The sequence below is a fragment of the Myiozetetes cayanensis genome, unplaced genomic scaffold (genome assembly GCF_022539395.1).
Source record: "Myiozetetes cayanensis isolate MyiCay16 unplaced genomic scaffold, myiCay2020 scf3, whole genome shotgun sequence".
Classification (NCBI taxonomy): Eukaryota; Metazoa; Chordata; class Aves; order Passeriformes; family Tyrannidae; genus Myiozetetes; species Myiozetetes cayanensis.
In genome coordinates this window covers 62013588-62030725 of record NW_026087521.1, presented here as the reverse complement: position 1 = coordinate 62030725, position 17138 = coordinate 62013588, and the positions used below count along the sequence as shown (strand labels likewise).

The 17138-nt window shown below is 40.4% G+C and overlaps 1 protein-coding gene across 14 annotated transcripts in view; it reads right to left on the bottom strand.

Annotated features, from left to right (window-relative positions):
• CACNA1C (calcium voltage-gated channel subunit alpha1 C) overlaps positions 1-17138 on the bottom strand; it is a 433595-nt gene that overhangs the window by 157137 nt on the left and 259320 nt on the right. For all 14 annotated transcript variants that reach the window (XM_050325533.1, XM_050325524.1, XM_050325534.1 and 11 more), the window contains exon 7: positions 16067-16263. In XM_050325533.1, coding sequence (XP_050181490.1) covers positions 16067-16263 — 197 coding nt within the window. The remainder of the gene's footprint in view (positions 1-16066; positions 16264-17138) is intronic.

Below are 17138 nucleotides of genomic sequence, written 5' to 3'. Positions count from 1 at the left end.
ATGATGAAAATACGGGATATTTGAGCATATTTGAGGTCTGTTGGACCTTGTGTACTGCAGAAGAGCTCTTCTTTCACCAGGCATCCTTAATTGCTATCGTGCCTATGGCATTTCAACAAAGGTTTTTCTCCCAGTGGTACAGGCAATCGCTTAGAAATAACAGGAGGATTTTTAATTCTGTAGTTTGCTGATCACAATGACTACCAGTAGTTTCAGGAGGGGCCAAGGAATAAAAATCTATTTATCTCTATAAATAGACCTTTGTGCCTATGTCTTCTGGTTCTTCAGAAGACATGGGTGAAGACACACTGGTAAGGCCACAAGAGATGTGCATGCATTACTTGTTTAGTGATTTTTTTTTCTTTCCCAGGGATAATAGTCTGGCACATTTTGCAAGTATCTCATTCCGTACACAGGCATCATAGTTCAAAGACAATGCTACAGGCATATTACCTATTAACATAGTGGCTGAGCATGACCAAGCACACAGTGGAGGGCTTTCAGTCACTTAATGGGAGGGGCAGACACAATTCATTCCATTCTGTTGACTTTACAAGACACACACTCACACCCTGACACTTTGTGGCAAATGTCTTTTAAAAATAAGGTGGAGTTACAGGAAAAGTGCAATCCATCATAGAAGGGCAGCTGTCACCAGAAAATAGCAAGCTGAAGAAAAAATTCCATGTCTTGTTCAGTGCACAGCACTGGAGAGCTGCAGCTTAACAGAAAGTGAGTTTGTTAAGATACCTGGGTCAGGCTTCTTTTTCTTGAATAAATTGCTAATTGATTTCTAACGACTGTAGGGTGTTATGATAACCTTTTTCAAACACAAGTGCTACAAGTATTTTATAATGAAGGGTAGTGTTCTGCAATGAAGTGTATAACCTTTCACAGAGTAACATTCATCAAGAGAACCAGAGTATTCCACAAAATTAAAGGGCAGTAACTTTGGAAATTTTGTGTAGAAGTGCTGTTTTATGTAGCCTACCTGTGGAATTCACTGCCTCAGGAAATGATCTAGCCAAAAGTAATGATCTTGGCCAGTAGCAAGATCTCTGGTTGAAACAAAGGATGGCTAACTATCTAAAATTTAAGAAATTAGGAGCAGGAGACAGCTGAGAAAAGAGGTAACAATTGTCACTGAATGTATTCTCCTGCTTGAAGTCTTTAGTTCAAAAAGCACCTTTTTCAGGAACAGTACTTAAGCATTTTAAGGATGCACAGAAGTGATTTCCTCACCTTAGATCAAAGATCATGTGGTAGGCTACTGGCAGGCAAAGCTCACATGATCCATAAAGGGTCATGCAGATACCAGTGTGAGATTTAGATATTTATCACTGATCAATTACAAAGTAAAAAGGTTTGCATTAAAACATAAATTTTCCTTTTTCACCCTCTCTTTTCTTCTCCTCCCATGAATATTTGGGTGAATGCACTTCATTCACACATATGCTCGTAGAGCTACAACTTTAAAGTCTGCTAGAGCAACGCTAGAAACACTTTTTATAGGATTATGTACTTTTGTGCACTGCAAAGGAAAATTGTTTTCTCCTACACCTTTTAATCAGAACTTGAGCAGAAAACCAACCAAAAACCAACAGAGGACTGAACTTTACCCTTCACAGCTATGGCTGAGTTGACAATATTAAAGAAAAAAATGTCTACTTTATAGATGTAGGTAGATCCTACATCTCAGGCAAGGGTTTTGTGGCCTACAGTATTTCTACTCTCACACAGTTTCTTTGGCTTCCATTGTATCTTCTCACTGCCTTCATGACAGTTAAAGCTTTGCTTTGTTTCTGAAACTTCACTGACTCAAATGCTTTGCATTCATACAGTCAGGGAACAAAAAAAAGATCTCATAAACCCATGTATTAATTATCCATTATTACTTCAGAAGTAACTAAGCTTGTATCTGTATACATTTGTCCAGTGAAGAAGCAAAACTTTGAAAGATCTCCCTCTCTCCATGCTAGGCACGACACATCAGCAGAAATCGCTGAGGAGCAAAGTATTCATCCCATGTGAGATAAAGGATGTTGCTGGCAGTTCCTAAGAACACCCAACTAACAACTGTAACTGGGAACAGCAGTTTTTTGAGGCTGCTCTGCAAACAACAAGGAAACTATTTTGTTCAATGAGACATTCTTTTCTGATTAACTTCTCAATGCAAAGATTCTTTGAGCTTAAGAGCCCTTGGTTCTGTAGTACTTTGAGTCTTTGCTTGGAAAGCTCTTGGTAGGAGTCATAGCAGGCAGAGGACTTGTAATGAGAAGATGTGACTCCAGTCTTTCCCTCAGCTTGTCCCTAGAGATCTAAGACATCTGACAACTCTTTAGCAGTCATGCTCTTAAACAACTTATAGGTAGGTAATACAACTGTGACACCAACCCCTAAATATGCAAAAATTTAGTTTTTTAGCTCTGGTAATGATTCCTGCACATTGTGTTTTTCTCTGATCTCTAAACAGTACACCTGCTTACGTCATAATACTTTTTTTCTCCCATGTAATACTTGTGCTAAATATATTAACTAGGCATTTTTAAATTTATTGGAAACTCCTCTACATCCAACATCGTTTTTAACAAGGGAATTATTATTCACAATTTCTATCTTTTTCACAAAACTACAAATTCTCAAAAGAAGCCCCAGGAAGATTTCAATGAGCTTACATGGAACTAAAGGTACAGTAAGGAGGGACACAGTACTAAAACTGATTTCCTGTGTATGTTAGGCTTGATAAGCACTTTATCCAACCTATGGGGCAAACCATGGGATTGTTTCTTTAGCATTAAAATCCTGAATACCCTGAATCTGCTGATTTGTTTAGAGCCTGAATGGTATGAGGTTGCTGCATATCATGTCAATAAAGACATGAAGAAAACCATTCTTTTACTTGATAAATTCCTGGTTGCTCTCCACATACACCTCAAGTAAGTATACACATAGAACTTGAATTCAGCATTCACAAAGGGAGCAAGAAAAAGATCATATTTCCTATTACTCAGCACATATCCTTAAAGCTGGATTTAGACAGTGTATTATTACACTAAGGATGCAGATTCCAACTTGCAGATCCTTCATTATTTAAAATCTAATTAGTTGTCTTTGCCTGGTTGGTTTTTAATCCAGCACTCATGTATAAGCATAATTTAAGGCATATGAATAATTCCTCTGAAGCCAATGGTCAATATTATTGTTACCAGTGGAAATGAACTGATATGCATAAGTGCTTTGCTTGAATAAGCTGGGGCACAGGACTGGAAGAAATGCATAAGGAACTCATTTTCTGAAATTCCCTGCAAAAAAGTATAAATTTAATGTACATAGCGACTAAAAAATTGAAGAAAACATTAAAACTTTTCTTTCTATGAATTCTAGTGCACAGTAAAAAGTATTATCCTCTTGTTGACCTGCAATATTCTTTCAGACCTCCTGAGTCATTAAGACAGGTGATAAGGAGTGGGAATTTAAGGTCTCAGAGCTGACTCAAAGCTGAGGAAAGAGATGGGAGAAATAAAAATACAAAACCTCCAAAATTTCTAATAAGCAAAGCTACAAAACCTAAAATAAGCTAGACTTATTTCTATGGACTTAAAAATTGGTTCTGAATGGCTTAAAATAGAAGAAAAGGACTCCAGATGCCTTTGCTCTTACTCTGGGTAGAACTTCTTTATAAGCATCAACACCCTAATAGTCTTACAGGGATTCTAAGCCAAAGTCATTCTTTATGACTGTTCCAAAATTGTCCACATTTTGTAGGTGGCACTATCAGATGGATGCAAAGGAGAGACCAGAGAGTTCAACCCAACTGCAGTCTGAACTGACAGTCAAAGGAACGAGCAGCACTTCATCAGTTACTCCTGTTAAAAATGATTTGTTTTGACAATCAGATTTCTTTTATTTTGAAGTACTGAAGGAAAAAGGAAATTTTAAGCTCAGTGGTTTTTTTCCAAGCTCTTATTTTTAAGTTTCTACTCTAATTGTGTTACCTCAATTATGGAATTTTACCAATTTTGTATGTGCATTCTCTAGGTACACAGAGAAATCTATAACCTTCTTTTCAGTGTCTTCTTAAGAAAGGCAAGATAGAGATGGGTGAAGCCAAGAGCACCGGGATCATGAACCAGGTCAGAGACTGCTCCAGACAAGTTTATTGTGCTATACAGTCACTGTAGGATAAAAACAAATAATGTAGGCAAGATTCATCATACGGGGGCAGTAGGAAGAATAACAGAACTCCTATGTGTAGCTTGGTTCCCCAGTTGTTCTGTATGCTCTGTAGTGATGGAAAGAGCAAATTAAAATTCCACACTGAGGCAGCAATATCGGCAATTTGTACAGAACTCTCTGCAGGAGCCAAATGGAGCCATTAACCGAGAAAGGACTGCCTCAGTGAGGACAACAGAAACATCAAGATTAATCTGCAACAGAGAACCCTTGAGAAAGAATCAAACAAATTGCAGCAATGGAAGATGACTCCACAGGAGAGAAGGGGAAGGGGGCAGACAGATCTGAGAAGATGGGAGTCTTCAGAGGTTGCCTCTTCACCCCTGCTAATAAAGATTATGTTGAATCTGCTGTAGATGCCCTCACCCCAATACACCTGCTCTGATCCAGGTGAACTGTAATTCCTGGTTTATTAATTAAAAGCTTTTGGTATAGCTATAGATCATAGTTATGCTGCCGGATCTCCCTGGCAAGAGGGTGAAGCCTCCAGAACTGACCAAGCTCCCCACACCACACCACAGAGAAGACAAGTGAAAGCAGCGCTGGGTTCAATCTCAAGAGCCGTGAGAGAAAACATTCCTACAAAAGATGCCCTTTGACTGGCTTGAGTTTCCTGGGGAGACTGTGTAAAGGCAGGAGAGCCCTAACAGGCTGCTGCAACCTGTGCAAGAGCAAGGCTAGAGCAGAGATGTAGAAGCACTGCCTTTTAAACCCTGTCAGCTGCTTGATGGCAAAGAGAAAACACGTAAAACAGCTCATGTGAGCGCCTTTAAATGATACAGGAATGCCATTTTGCTGTTACATGAAGCAAACTCTATTTGCTTTTTGTTGCACACAGTTTGCAGGCAGGGCATTGCCACCCACAGAATTTACCAAGCTTATTTCTTTTTAGCAGCACAGAGTCACATTTTTGTCACTCATTAAATAGTGGCCCCATCTTTTCAAGGAGACTCCACTTTACTGGCTGGGAGAGACCGTGTAAAGTCTGAGACACATAGAAAAAGATCCAACTTTCAGCTCTCTAGCCCCAGATACTGTATGCTGTCACTGAATCTTCCCACTGTGTTTTTAGCACCCAGTATATAATCACTGGGTTCCACAACATTATTTCATTCATTTGTAAAGTTCCATACTCATATTTCAGCTGTTTTCAGTTTGGATGCACATAGGTGTTTTTTTTTACAGTCAGCTGTTCTTTATCAGACTGAGGAAATATAAGGTCTCTGTCTGAGAGTGGAAAGAGAATTAAAACTTGCATTCAAATACCAGCAGGTCAAAATGTCTGTGGCACACAGTGATTGAGCTGAACTCTTCCCCTGCAATCTATTTCTGTTGAAAATGCTTACTGATCCCACAGTAGTTTGTGCTTGCTGGAGAGGTAGAGAATCATAGAATCCTAAAGGTCGAAAAAGACCTCTAAAGATCATCAAGTCCAACTGTCAACTTAGCACCACCATGTTTTCCACTAGAGGGGAAATAGTGGGGATGTTTACTAGTGTTCTAACTAAATCTGTAATTTCAAGGGGCCTTCTCACAAGTTTACTGAACAATTTGGATAGATGGCAAAGGCCACTGGCATTTAACTTCATACTTTTCAAAACAGAAATAAAATAAAGTTAGGTTCTCTCTTGCCTTAAAAAAAACCCAGCAGTGTTACTGGCTTTTGTTTTCACAGAGTTACAACATTTATTAGCACTGGTAGTGTTCCAAAGGGACATGGATTACCATGGCAAATCAGCTGTCCGAAAAGCGGGTTCTGCTGACAAAATCTCAGCATATTAAATTTTATTAGTACAACTACCACTGGGAAATTCCTGTAGTCAACCATACTAGGGGAGGAAAACCAAAAATAATCAGGAAGCTACCATTTACACCCCTTCCAATCCCACCTGTGCTCTTTGGGCTTTCTTGTGGGACTTTTCTGTTTTTCTGTGAAAACTGGAGGGGACTACGTACCTCTGCAGCATGTTTGGCAACACAGGGATTCTGAACTCCCACTGAAAACATTAGTTACACAGCAAGAATTCCTTACATCAAAGACAAATTCTGAGCTCCAATAAGACTCCCGCTTTTCCACCTCACCCTCTTTCTCCAGGCTTAATACGTGAAAGAGAAAAAAATTACATTTACCTCAATTCAGTTTAGCACGGAACGTGTTAGCCAAAAGTGAAATACTGAAATGATAAAGCAACTCACGTACTAGAGTGTGCTGAAACTGCCAGAAACAACTCCCTCTAAACTGTTCCCTCACAAGTTAGCTGTGCTTATGCCAGTGGTGGCTCTGTCTGCACTGAGGCTGACTGGGTCAGATGGACCACCAGGAAAAGAGGATGCCATACCCTGACCCAGGTTGAGCTCTTAAAGACAAGAATGAGACTGAGCAGGTCTTCAGGACTTCTCACAAACACCTCCTGGAATCTGGTAAGCCAAGACCTCACTCTTGATCCATTTTGCTTGTTGATATGCATGTCTGACAGACCATTTTCCCTACCTCTTCCATACTCAACGGCCAACATCAATAGTGATATTAGCTCTGCCTTCTTATTACACTACTCTTCTTAGTTCCTGAGCAATAGATCTACTCAGAGGAGGTTCGTGTCGCAGATCCATCTGCAGGTCTCTGTACAGGTAAGAGGAGCCATTAAGGCCCTCCATTCTCTCATGTGATTGATTACATGATTGGGTTAGCTTGTTAAGTGAATTTGCAATTTCCAGAAATGCCATGTAGTGACCTCCATAAATTGTTTGGACTTGTGTGACTTCATCAGGATTTAAATTCAGGCCTCCAGAGGCAAAAGTCACAGAGCTTTACATGAGTTGCTGCATTCCCACTTAAGTGTGCACAGCTTTTTTTTTTTTCCCTTTAAAAGGAAAAGGTTGGGCTTTGAAAAAGTCATCCAAGAACCCAAAGGCTATTTAGCCACAGGGCTGATAATTCTTTCACTATAGCTACTGCAGCAATTCCATCTCTTACTGCTACTCAATTATTTTAAAAAAATTTTCATCCTTTAAAGTCTTTGGAAATTCACTCCAAAAGAATGGAATGCTCATTTCAAGCATAAAAATAGCCCCTACAATGGTGGGTTTCCAAATCTAAAAGTTTCTTTTAATCTTAGAAGTCTGGGCTACCCCTTCCTGTCTCTGCTTATTTTGTATTTACATTTGCATGGCTGATTATCCAGAAAGGGTTTTCTGCCTGTTTTACTGTGTTGCTGTTTTATAACTGCTTCTATTTATCTAAGGGTAGACTGATAGCAAATTCTACCACAAGTATACCCGAACAGTGCTGATTGCTGCATGCACAGAAATACACAAGCACATACTGTTCATCGATTTACATAGTAAATTAAGTCCTTAAAAATAAAGATAATGAAAAACAGTACTGTAAGCTGTAGATAATCACTACCTTCTTTAGTAAGTGGAGGCATGACAGTCAATTCTTTTTTTGAACTTGATCAGTATATCCCAGATTACTTTGTAGCCAGTTCCCAATCTACGACATTCCTAGAACTCCTTTCTGCATTTCAGATGATGAATCCATCTTCCAGTTGTGAAATCACACCCAAAATTCTCAAAAGAAGAAGTGCAATATCTAGACCTCATAGCACACAGCTAATAAACCTTTACCCGATAGGCATACTCGCCACTCACAGATATTGTACAATCACTAACGGTTTGCTGGAGGAATTACTATCAAAGAGCCTGAATGGGATGCAACTGCATTACTGACAGACAAGACTGCCCCTTCTCTTTTTCCTATCAGTCTTACTAGTAACACCAGGTAAGCAAGATCAGCACAGTGTCCTGACAGATTTCTCCCAGACATGATTTAAAAATCCACTGAGTGGATGTTTTCTAATAAATGCTAATAGAATAGTTTGGGTTTGAAGGGACCTTTAAAGGCCATCTAGTCCAACCCCCCTGAGCTAAGAAGTGAAATCTTCAACCACATCAGGTTGCTCAGAGCCCCATCCAACCCGATCTTGAATGTTTCCAGGGATGGAGCATCTACCACCTCTCTGGGCAAACTGTTTCATTGTTTAATTACCCTCCTTGTAAAAATCTTCTTCCTTTTATCTAATCTAATTCTATATCTAATCTGCCCTCTTCCAGTTTTAATCCATTACCCTTTGTCCTGTCCCTACATGCCCTTGTAAAAAGTCCCTCTCCAGCTTTCTTGCAGGCTCCCTTTAGGTACATACTGGAAGGTGCTGCAAGATCTCCCTGGAGCCTTTTTTTCTCCAGGCTGAACAACCCCAACTCTCTTGGCCTTTCCTCATGGGAGAGGTGAGATGATGATGAGAGCCCTCTCATCATCTTCATGGCCCTTCCTCTGAACTCACTCCAACAGGTCCATGTCCTTCCTGTGCTCAGGAGCCCAGAGCTGGAGGCAGAACTGCAGGTGGGGGTCTCATGAGAGCAAAACAGAGGGGCAGAATCCCCTCCCTTGGCCTGCTGCCCCCACTGCTTTGGGTGCAGCTTTCTGGGCTGCAAGCAGCACGTTGCCAAGTCCTGGCCAGCCTCTCATCCACCAGAACCCACAGGTTCTTCTCAGTAGAAAGACTGGTTCCTCTGATTTCCTCTGCTTGAGTCCTAAAGCCTTCATTTTCTACTTCTGGTTATTTTGTATCTTTAGGGAGATGAGCCCAGTATTGTTTTCAGGTCTCCACCCTGGGTGCAGTTCAGAGGATTGCAGTTAGAAGGAGACAGTTCTAGAGGAGGCCTGGGGTGCAGACAAAATCTGCACTTATGATGGTATGACCACTCATCATACTGAACCCTCAAATACTGCTCAGGCAGAAATCCCACTGAAATGAATGAATAAAGCCAATATTAATGGACAATTCTCTTTGCAAGCAGGAAAGACTTATTATTCATAGCAAGATTGATGATGGTTCAGTTGCGTTGCCCTTTGCCTTGCAAACAAGACATTGAAACAAGTTAAACTCAAAACAAACAAGAATTTTATAAATAGTTAAGTCTAGAGACACAACTTCTGTCCTGACTTTGTACACATTCCATTGTCTTTTTCTTTCCCAGGATCTAGATAATGAACAAAACTCCATTATTTGTGAATTAGTCTGGTGAATATGGGTCCAAATCTAACAACTCTGAGGACTATTTTTTCAGAAGGAAACAATCAACACTTCTTGACAAAACTGGTAGTAGGACCCAAGCAGTGCATCCACAAACAGAGGCACTCAAAATCCCAAGTCATATAGAAGTGTCCCAGTAGCTTAACTCCTAATTTTATAGCTCTGGGATAAAAGATTAAAGATGAAATGGTCTCTGTGGTAATTAGACAGCAGCAATTAGGAAACAGTCTAAAGAAGAACAAAAGAAGAAGGAATAGAGAAAGGGCAACAGAAAGACAGGGCTATTAAAGAGGTCCTTCCCACGCAGGAGCACTGGGCACAGGGTCTCTGTTAATATCTCCCCATAACAAATGCCTTAAAAACCTTATTTTTAACGGAGAGTTTCTTCCCATACAGAGGAAGGGGGTAGAGAAGTCCAAAGTAGAGTTCTGAAGGGCTCTTGAAACCTTCATTTCACACAATAGGTGCATTGAACAAATGTTCAACAGCAGTTTTTTTGTGGCAGGTGCCAATGAGGAAGTCACTGCTCTCACTCACTTCCAAGGCAGTGGGGACAGGCAACCATGGCAGTTGCATGTGCAGTTGTCCATGAGGGAAAGGAAAACAGATTTAGGTCAGCATTTATGCAAACTATGTGTGGAAACTGCTTTTTTTTTCAGTGCATTAATGCTGTGGCCCCTTCAGAGCTCTGAACTATGGGCCCTCTCCCCCTGCCCACCACTGTCACAGCCGATGGAGATGAAATAACCTCTGCAGTCACAGTGATGGGCTGCTCAGACTTGCGTGCTTATTCTTTGCAAATTTTTCACATCCATGCAAACCCCTGCCAAAAAGATGATTAAAAAACCTCAACCCCCACAATAAAAGCCCAGCATTTTCTTGGAGGGGCGGGGGTGGGTGGGGAATAAACACCATGGAAACATGTAGACAGATATATTCTTAGAATCAGATCATTCTCTTTTGTGGAAAGCCTTACTAATTCAAGCCTAAGTGCTGCAAGAATAAAGGGTTAGAAGGAAAAACACAGCTGGCGAAAATTGGGGGTTGCAGCTCTGCCTTTAATGTCTTCCACTTTGTGGCAATATCTCTGTATTTCTCACATCTTCCTCATTGGCTGCAGCGGGCTGGGGGAGGAGGGGTGAGAAAAGCTCACAAGATCTGTCAGTGCTGTCAGCAAAGTAAATTACATCTGTTGTTCAATTTGTTCCATTTCGATTTCATGATGGGAATTGTAAGGGTGACTGTAAGCCCCTGTTTCAAGCTGATTTAGTGACTCTTGAAAGTACGATTTCACAGATTCAGAGATGGAGGGATCTTCTGGGACAGCCTGTTTAACCCACTGCATCTATATATGCTGCTCTGTGCTGTCCACTGAGTCTGTCACTACAGTGCAATGACTCCACTGCACTGCTTTAGACTACTAACACATATTTTCTTCCCTAGGGTCTGGAGAAACCTAACAAGGATTTTTTTTCAGTTAAATTTGAGTGAGTCAACTTATTATGCACCAGTCTGGGCATCTGTTCCAGGGACAGGTTAGTGCCCTGGATCTCATCCAGACCTGGCCTTAGTCCACCTATAATAATACCACAGTCTTTAGTTTACAGTTAGAGCCTTGAGGTAAACTGTTCCTGGAGGCACTGCATGTTATTTTCAGAGACACGACCAAGTATTCTGAAATGTTGTCCAAATGAAATGGGTCAAAGCCAATATTTTAAAATTATGGCAGGCTCAAGGCTGCTCATTATTAAAAATCTTCAAGCAGATCAAGTCAAATTACTCAATCCTAGAGATCAAGATGTAATGGGCAAGCAGAAAAACTCGGGACCAGGTTCTCCACTACCCAGCAGTAGGAACTGCCCAGTGCAACAACATACGGTTGCGTTTTGCAATTTCTCTGTGCTCTGTTTTCATTTACAGGTACGGCTGCTTAGATGCAGGGGAGTGGAGAGACCAGGCATGTAAAACTCAGGCTGCAGTGGGCAGGTTTGCATGCAGTGTCATGCCCTGGCTCCAGTTGCAGAGAGCACATTTCACACAAAGATGAAAACTTTCTAAGGCAGGGCACTGTCCAAATTGTGTTTAATTCAGAAGTGAAACTTCCCCTGAAGGACAGTAACAAACTGATTAAAAATAATTTAAAAGAAGCCCCATTAGGGAAGGTTGAAAGAACTGAATCTGCTCAGATTAGAAAAAGATTAAGGGAAGACAACAAATGCCTAAAAACATCTAAACAGGAAGTTATAAACTGCACAGGGATTAATTTTCCTCCTTAGTCAACAAGGGAATGCGAAATAAGGGACTGCAGCAGAGACTGATCACAAAATACTAAATGACTTAATTTGTAACATTTGGATTTGCATCTGCTGCAGGAAGTTTCAAGACTGAGGGGTCTTCAGAAATGGGCCTTGGTGCCTGCACCAAGTAAGCTGCTAATGCTGGCTGATCATACATTAAGGAGAGTTTTGAGAGTAATAACCTCAATCCTTCAACAATGCATATGAAAAATTATAACGTGGCATATCATAAGAGGTGCCTGTCTACTGCAACGATTCTATGAACTGTCTGCACACGAGACAAAGCCACCTGGCATTTTTACTGGGACATAAGTAAACCTGGTAAGACTGAGGCAGTATAGGAGATGTGTTTCTACAAACACTTAACACTCCCTTCAACAAAGATCAGTTCTTCAGTGAAGAGTCAACAAAATTGTTTAGCACGGATTTTCATCCTGTCCAATATAGTTATTTCACATTAAAAATTTGGCTCCTTTTACTTTATTATCCTACCTTCCATGATAGCAGTGTCAAACTGTTTTCCCTAGCATTTTTCTTTCACATTTCAAAAGAAAACAATCTGCTCACAAGTCTTATCTGCTAAGTCAGGGAGGAGATTGGAAAGTGATGTCAAGTCCTTCCAGGGAATAAAAGCTTATTGCTTTCCTATCTCTGATAGTCTTTTTGTGAAGATGTGGATGACAAGCTGAGAAACAGTACTACTCCATGGAAGAGGAGACAGGCTGCACTGTACAGGTGAAAAGCCTACACAGGGAAGCATGAACAAAGGAGCAGGAGACTGAAGATAAAAATTTGAAGAGTTATTAAGTGGATTAGGAGTCCAGGGCTTGTGGGAGGTCATACAGCTTTCTAACTTTCAAACATGCAGGTTTAACCTTGCAAAGTGTGGCACACTACAGACATAGGTTTCATGAAATGACCACTGTATTATTCAGGGCAACGTGCTAAACTGTTCTAAGCTCCCTCCATTCCCACTGAGAGGAATGCAGACACCTAGGTATCCTTCAAAAATTACTTTTCAGGAAAGAAGTTGTTATAATTAAAAAGCACTTATAGAAAAGTTCAAAGCAAGGGTATTGCTCCATTGCTGAAACACTTCCAGCCAAGTGATTCAGCCCAGGGCTTTATCTGTCGTTCTGCTGAATTTTAGGTCAGGCACATATTTTCAGATTTAAGAAGGGAGCAAAGAAAACTCCCTAGATCCACACATATGTCTTTGAAAGACTATCTCAACAGATACCAAGGCCCTGAGTAGGCATCTGTGAGTCCTCATGTTGTATTATAACTGTGTGTGGAAAACCTCCACAGCACGATCAAGATTTTGCCAAAAAAAAAAAGTGAGATCCTGACCTTTTGAAACTCACAAGAATTTTGCCATTGAACCCAGCAGGACCCCAGATTCAAACCTAGTTATCTACCCTGAATTGCAGAGGATCTAAGAACTTGAAAGTCTGCTTGAACTTTGAATGCTCAGCACTTTTAAATATTAATCCATTAGCTTACATCATTAAGTTTAATGAATGACCTCTGAAAATCTGCAAAACTGACTTGCAGACAAAATTTTCTTATACTGTTCTTTAATCTGTACTTTCAGTGTGAAATGGACAACATATGTCAGGATCTATTTGGAGAGAAAGGACCTTTAAGTCTGGATTTCTAATTTAATTAACTGTGCAGATTTATTGTCTTATAAAGCAAATTTTAATTTCCATGACCTCACTGTGGATCCAGATCTTTCAGAGTTATCTACCTGAGAAGAGCCTCCTATCTCTGCATTCCTGTGGAGATGCAGCCCCCAATGGGTTATCTGTGACAAGTCCACTCTTCCTTGGCTAAAAAAGCAAAGGCCAGGGAGGAGAGTTATGTATGAGTCAGACTGCACTGAGGAAACAGTGGCTCACACTAAGTTTAAGACAGATATTTATATCCTACCTCACTAAAATTCTTCTGACACTTTCAGGAAGTGAAATGTCTCATCTTCTCTATGCTTTGCTATCCAGAAGTCATGGACTACAGAGGTTTCAAATCACAATAGATGTGGTTTGAAATTACATGAAATCACAGTGTGAATGTCTAGAGACAGTTTCTACACATAAATATTAAAGGGACAGTCCTTCTCGTAGGTGTGCCCTGTAGTAAGTGCCCAAATACCTGTCCCCAGAGCAGCACAGACCCCTCTGCAGAAGGAAATACACATCCCATCTCAGATACCTCCTTTAGCAGATGGCAAACACTGATCAGAGTTGACTTCTATCTGCTTCTTCAACACAGCACAAAGAGGAAAAAGTCCTGTGGGCCAACAGTGCTCTTAGGATTGCTTACAGCACCGTAACTGAGTATGTCTGCCAGCTCAGGTGTTTACTCAAACTTTGTATTTCAAGTCCTTAAAGGTAGGTAATTTTTTTTTTTATTTTGTAACCTAAATTTCCTCCTCTTCAATTACTGAAATTTCTTTCTGCAGTGCTAACTCTTATCTTTTGTAGTCCTCGCCAGGAATAGCTGGAAACTGATGATAACAAATATTTCTTTTGTTTCCAAAGTAAGCATTCTACCAAAGCCATAATCTAAGAGGCTGACTATATGGATGCCCCTAAAAATAATGAACATCAATCTGTATTAAGTTCAGGTCTAATTTCACCATAGTGTCTCTAAATAAAAAAAGAACAGCTCAGGAAATCAGTTAAAAAAGCTGCCTGAATACCAAACAAAAGGCAACATCTAAAACCCAGGTTGCTGCAGGGACACCCTAAAAGTCAGAGTGTCAGCATAGTCATAGTAGAAAATCATTTGGCAGTGAAGTGAATGCTTTTGGCTCCTGTTATTAGATAACTGATAACTGAGTTCTGCATGATTCATATCCAGCCATGAAAATGACAAATGGGCCCACAAGGGTGGGAATTGGAAGGGTCTTTCACAGCACGTGTCTTTGGGGAAACTGATGATAGCTTGTGGACAGGTTTCACAATTCTAAATGGTATACACAGCCAAAACTACTTTTATGTTTATTTCTGATATCTTTGGCTCTCTCCAATTTTCCTTATACTACCTATAGATCCTCTCAATCACACAAGGGCTGGAGAAATGTGAGTTAGGTGTGATAAAAAGACAGGTATATTATATATAGCCATAGCTGAGCTGTGCAGCAGTTTCACTCTGTTCCTTTTCTGACTTCTGCTCTTCTTCACCATTTTATTATTACATACCCTCTTTTCAAGTAAAGGCAATATTTGTGCTCTGAGACCCAGACTCCCCTTGTGGTTTGATCTCTGGCCTTTATCTCAGGCATTAGAAGGAAGCTAGGGTCACAGTTCTAATCTAAACTCTTGAGGACAAAGAGACAACTTCTAGCTGTTCCACACAGAGACCATCTACTGCAGATAAGCTAAATCTTCAAAGGGAAATCTTGTAAACTCTAAATCACTGCTGGGTAGAAGACAGCTTCAGGGTCATGTTTAAGAGCGAAGCTGATGCTGATTAACAGTGCAAGCTGCCCCAGTCCAGAATACACTTTTGTGTGCTTTGGGTCTTCTTGAGTTAAATTGCATCATGCATTGTAGCACATCCTGGAGAACCACATCTCATGATGTCCTAGTCTTCCAAGTTAGTGAAAGCCTGGATTAACCTTTTACAGATGGGGCTGTGCTGTGTGAGAATTACATTCCTGGACCATAAATTGTTGCTGCAAAAGCTGATGGCAAGATCTGATTCCAGAAACATGTTTATATATGGTTTACTAGTGAAGGCTAAATATGATTTTAACTCCTATAGTATAATTGTACTGTAATGAATTTCCCAGTATATTAGGAATTAAAAGGTACAAACTAAAGCTACTGAGATGCCCAGAATTAAGGTACAGGACAAGATGAGACTTCATTTAGACTAAAGATAATATCATGTTTTGGCTAAACATGCAACCATGATTGATTCCAGTATCAGAGTTACTAGCAGTAGAATAAATTCTTCTGTGGTAAAAATCATAATCATAAGTAGTGCTGGAATTTCTGAGGCCTTTCTTATAAAACCTACAAGCTGATCAGTGTAGTGCCTTGTAACATAAATGCCACAGGTAGAGCACATGGTTATCTGTCACAGATACTTCTACATCAGTAATCTGGAGATGTATGAGATATTTCACTCCTGCAGAGAGGGTCTTTACGTGACTTTCTGCTCAACAAGGGTACACTGCAGATCTTCAAATCAATAAGCCATTTACCTCTTTCAAAATTAGAATATCAATGGAAAGTCAGCATTTAAATTTGATTTAATTGCACCAGATAAGCCCTCCCATTTTACCTAATAATACGCTGAGTTAATTAAAGCTCCATGCTAGCAACCATGCCTTCACTGTACAGAGCAAGCAAGAAAGCCAAAGCCCCCAAGTTTCCACATAGCCGTAAGCACACGAGCAGGACTTGCAGCTTATCATTTTCGGATACGTACCCAGTAGAGCACATCTGTCCAGCCCTCCATCGTGATGCACTGAAACACTGTCAGCATGGCAAAAGCAAAGTTGTCAAAGTTGGTGATGCCATGTTTAGGTCCCTCCCAGCCTGCCTTGCACTCCGTGCCGTTCTGACACTGCCGCCCGTGCGCCGACTGGGGGGCACAGGGAGATGGGTCGTCCTCTGCGGGCGTATCTTAAAGGGGAGAAAGGGGGGGGAGAAAAGGAGATGAAGAGAACTAATTGCTGTTTGACACACCATGAAGGATATCTGATTTTAACAACTACATTTTGCAGTGAGTTTGACAGATTTCTCAGGAATACACAAGGTCACTGTTGTGCTTCACTTTCTTTTTGTAAAAAAAACAAAACAAAACAAAACAACAAGAAAACAAGCTGTCAAATTTTGTAGTCAAAGCAGGGATGGACTTTTCTTTCAAAGTATACCCTCCTATAAGGAAGAAGTCACACCTTTCAACATGAGAGGGAACATTAGACCAAGTCAATTATGTTTCATTAGGCTGCTGTTACGACCAATAATGGCAGCGTGTTCATCTGGGTTAACCTTGGAAGGGAAGTGCAGCACTGAGGGCCATTCTGTTGAAGGAGGCTGAGCCCCTGCATCACACAGGCTTCAGTACTCTGGAGACAAGGTGATGTGGCACTGGGCCACTGCAGAATTAGAGCAGAGATCATCTGGAGCTCTGCTCTTCTGGAGTTTAGAAGCTGTGTGGCATTTCATCAGTAGCCCAGTGGCACTCACAAACTCTATAAGACAGTTACTTGATTATTGATCTCTTATTCTGGTGTTTTCAGAGATCTGGGAACCCATACAACAAGCCAAACTAAATGCTTTGGTATGTGAAAATACCATGGAAAACATTTCTATAAGCACAAAAACTTCTGCAATATTCTTTTAAAAATATATGGATTTCAGATCTTAGGGATACAATTTTAACAGATGCAGGTAAGAATGTGTTGGGGAGCAGGTAATTCTGTTTTTTTCACATCTTATATGGGAAACAATTCATTTTCGAAAAGTTATGATCATATTTTGATCATTAAAGAATG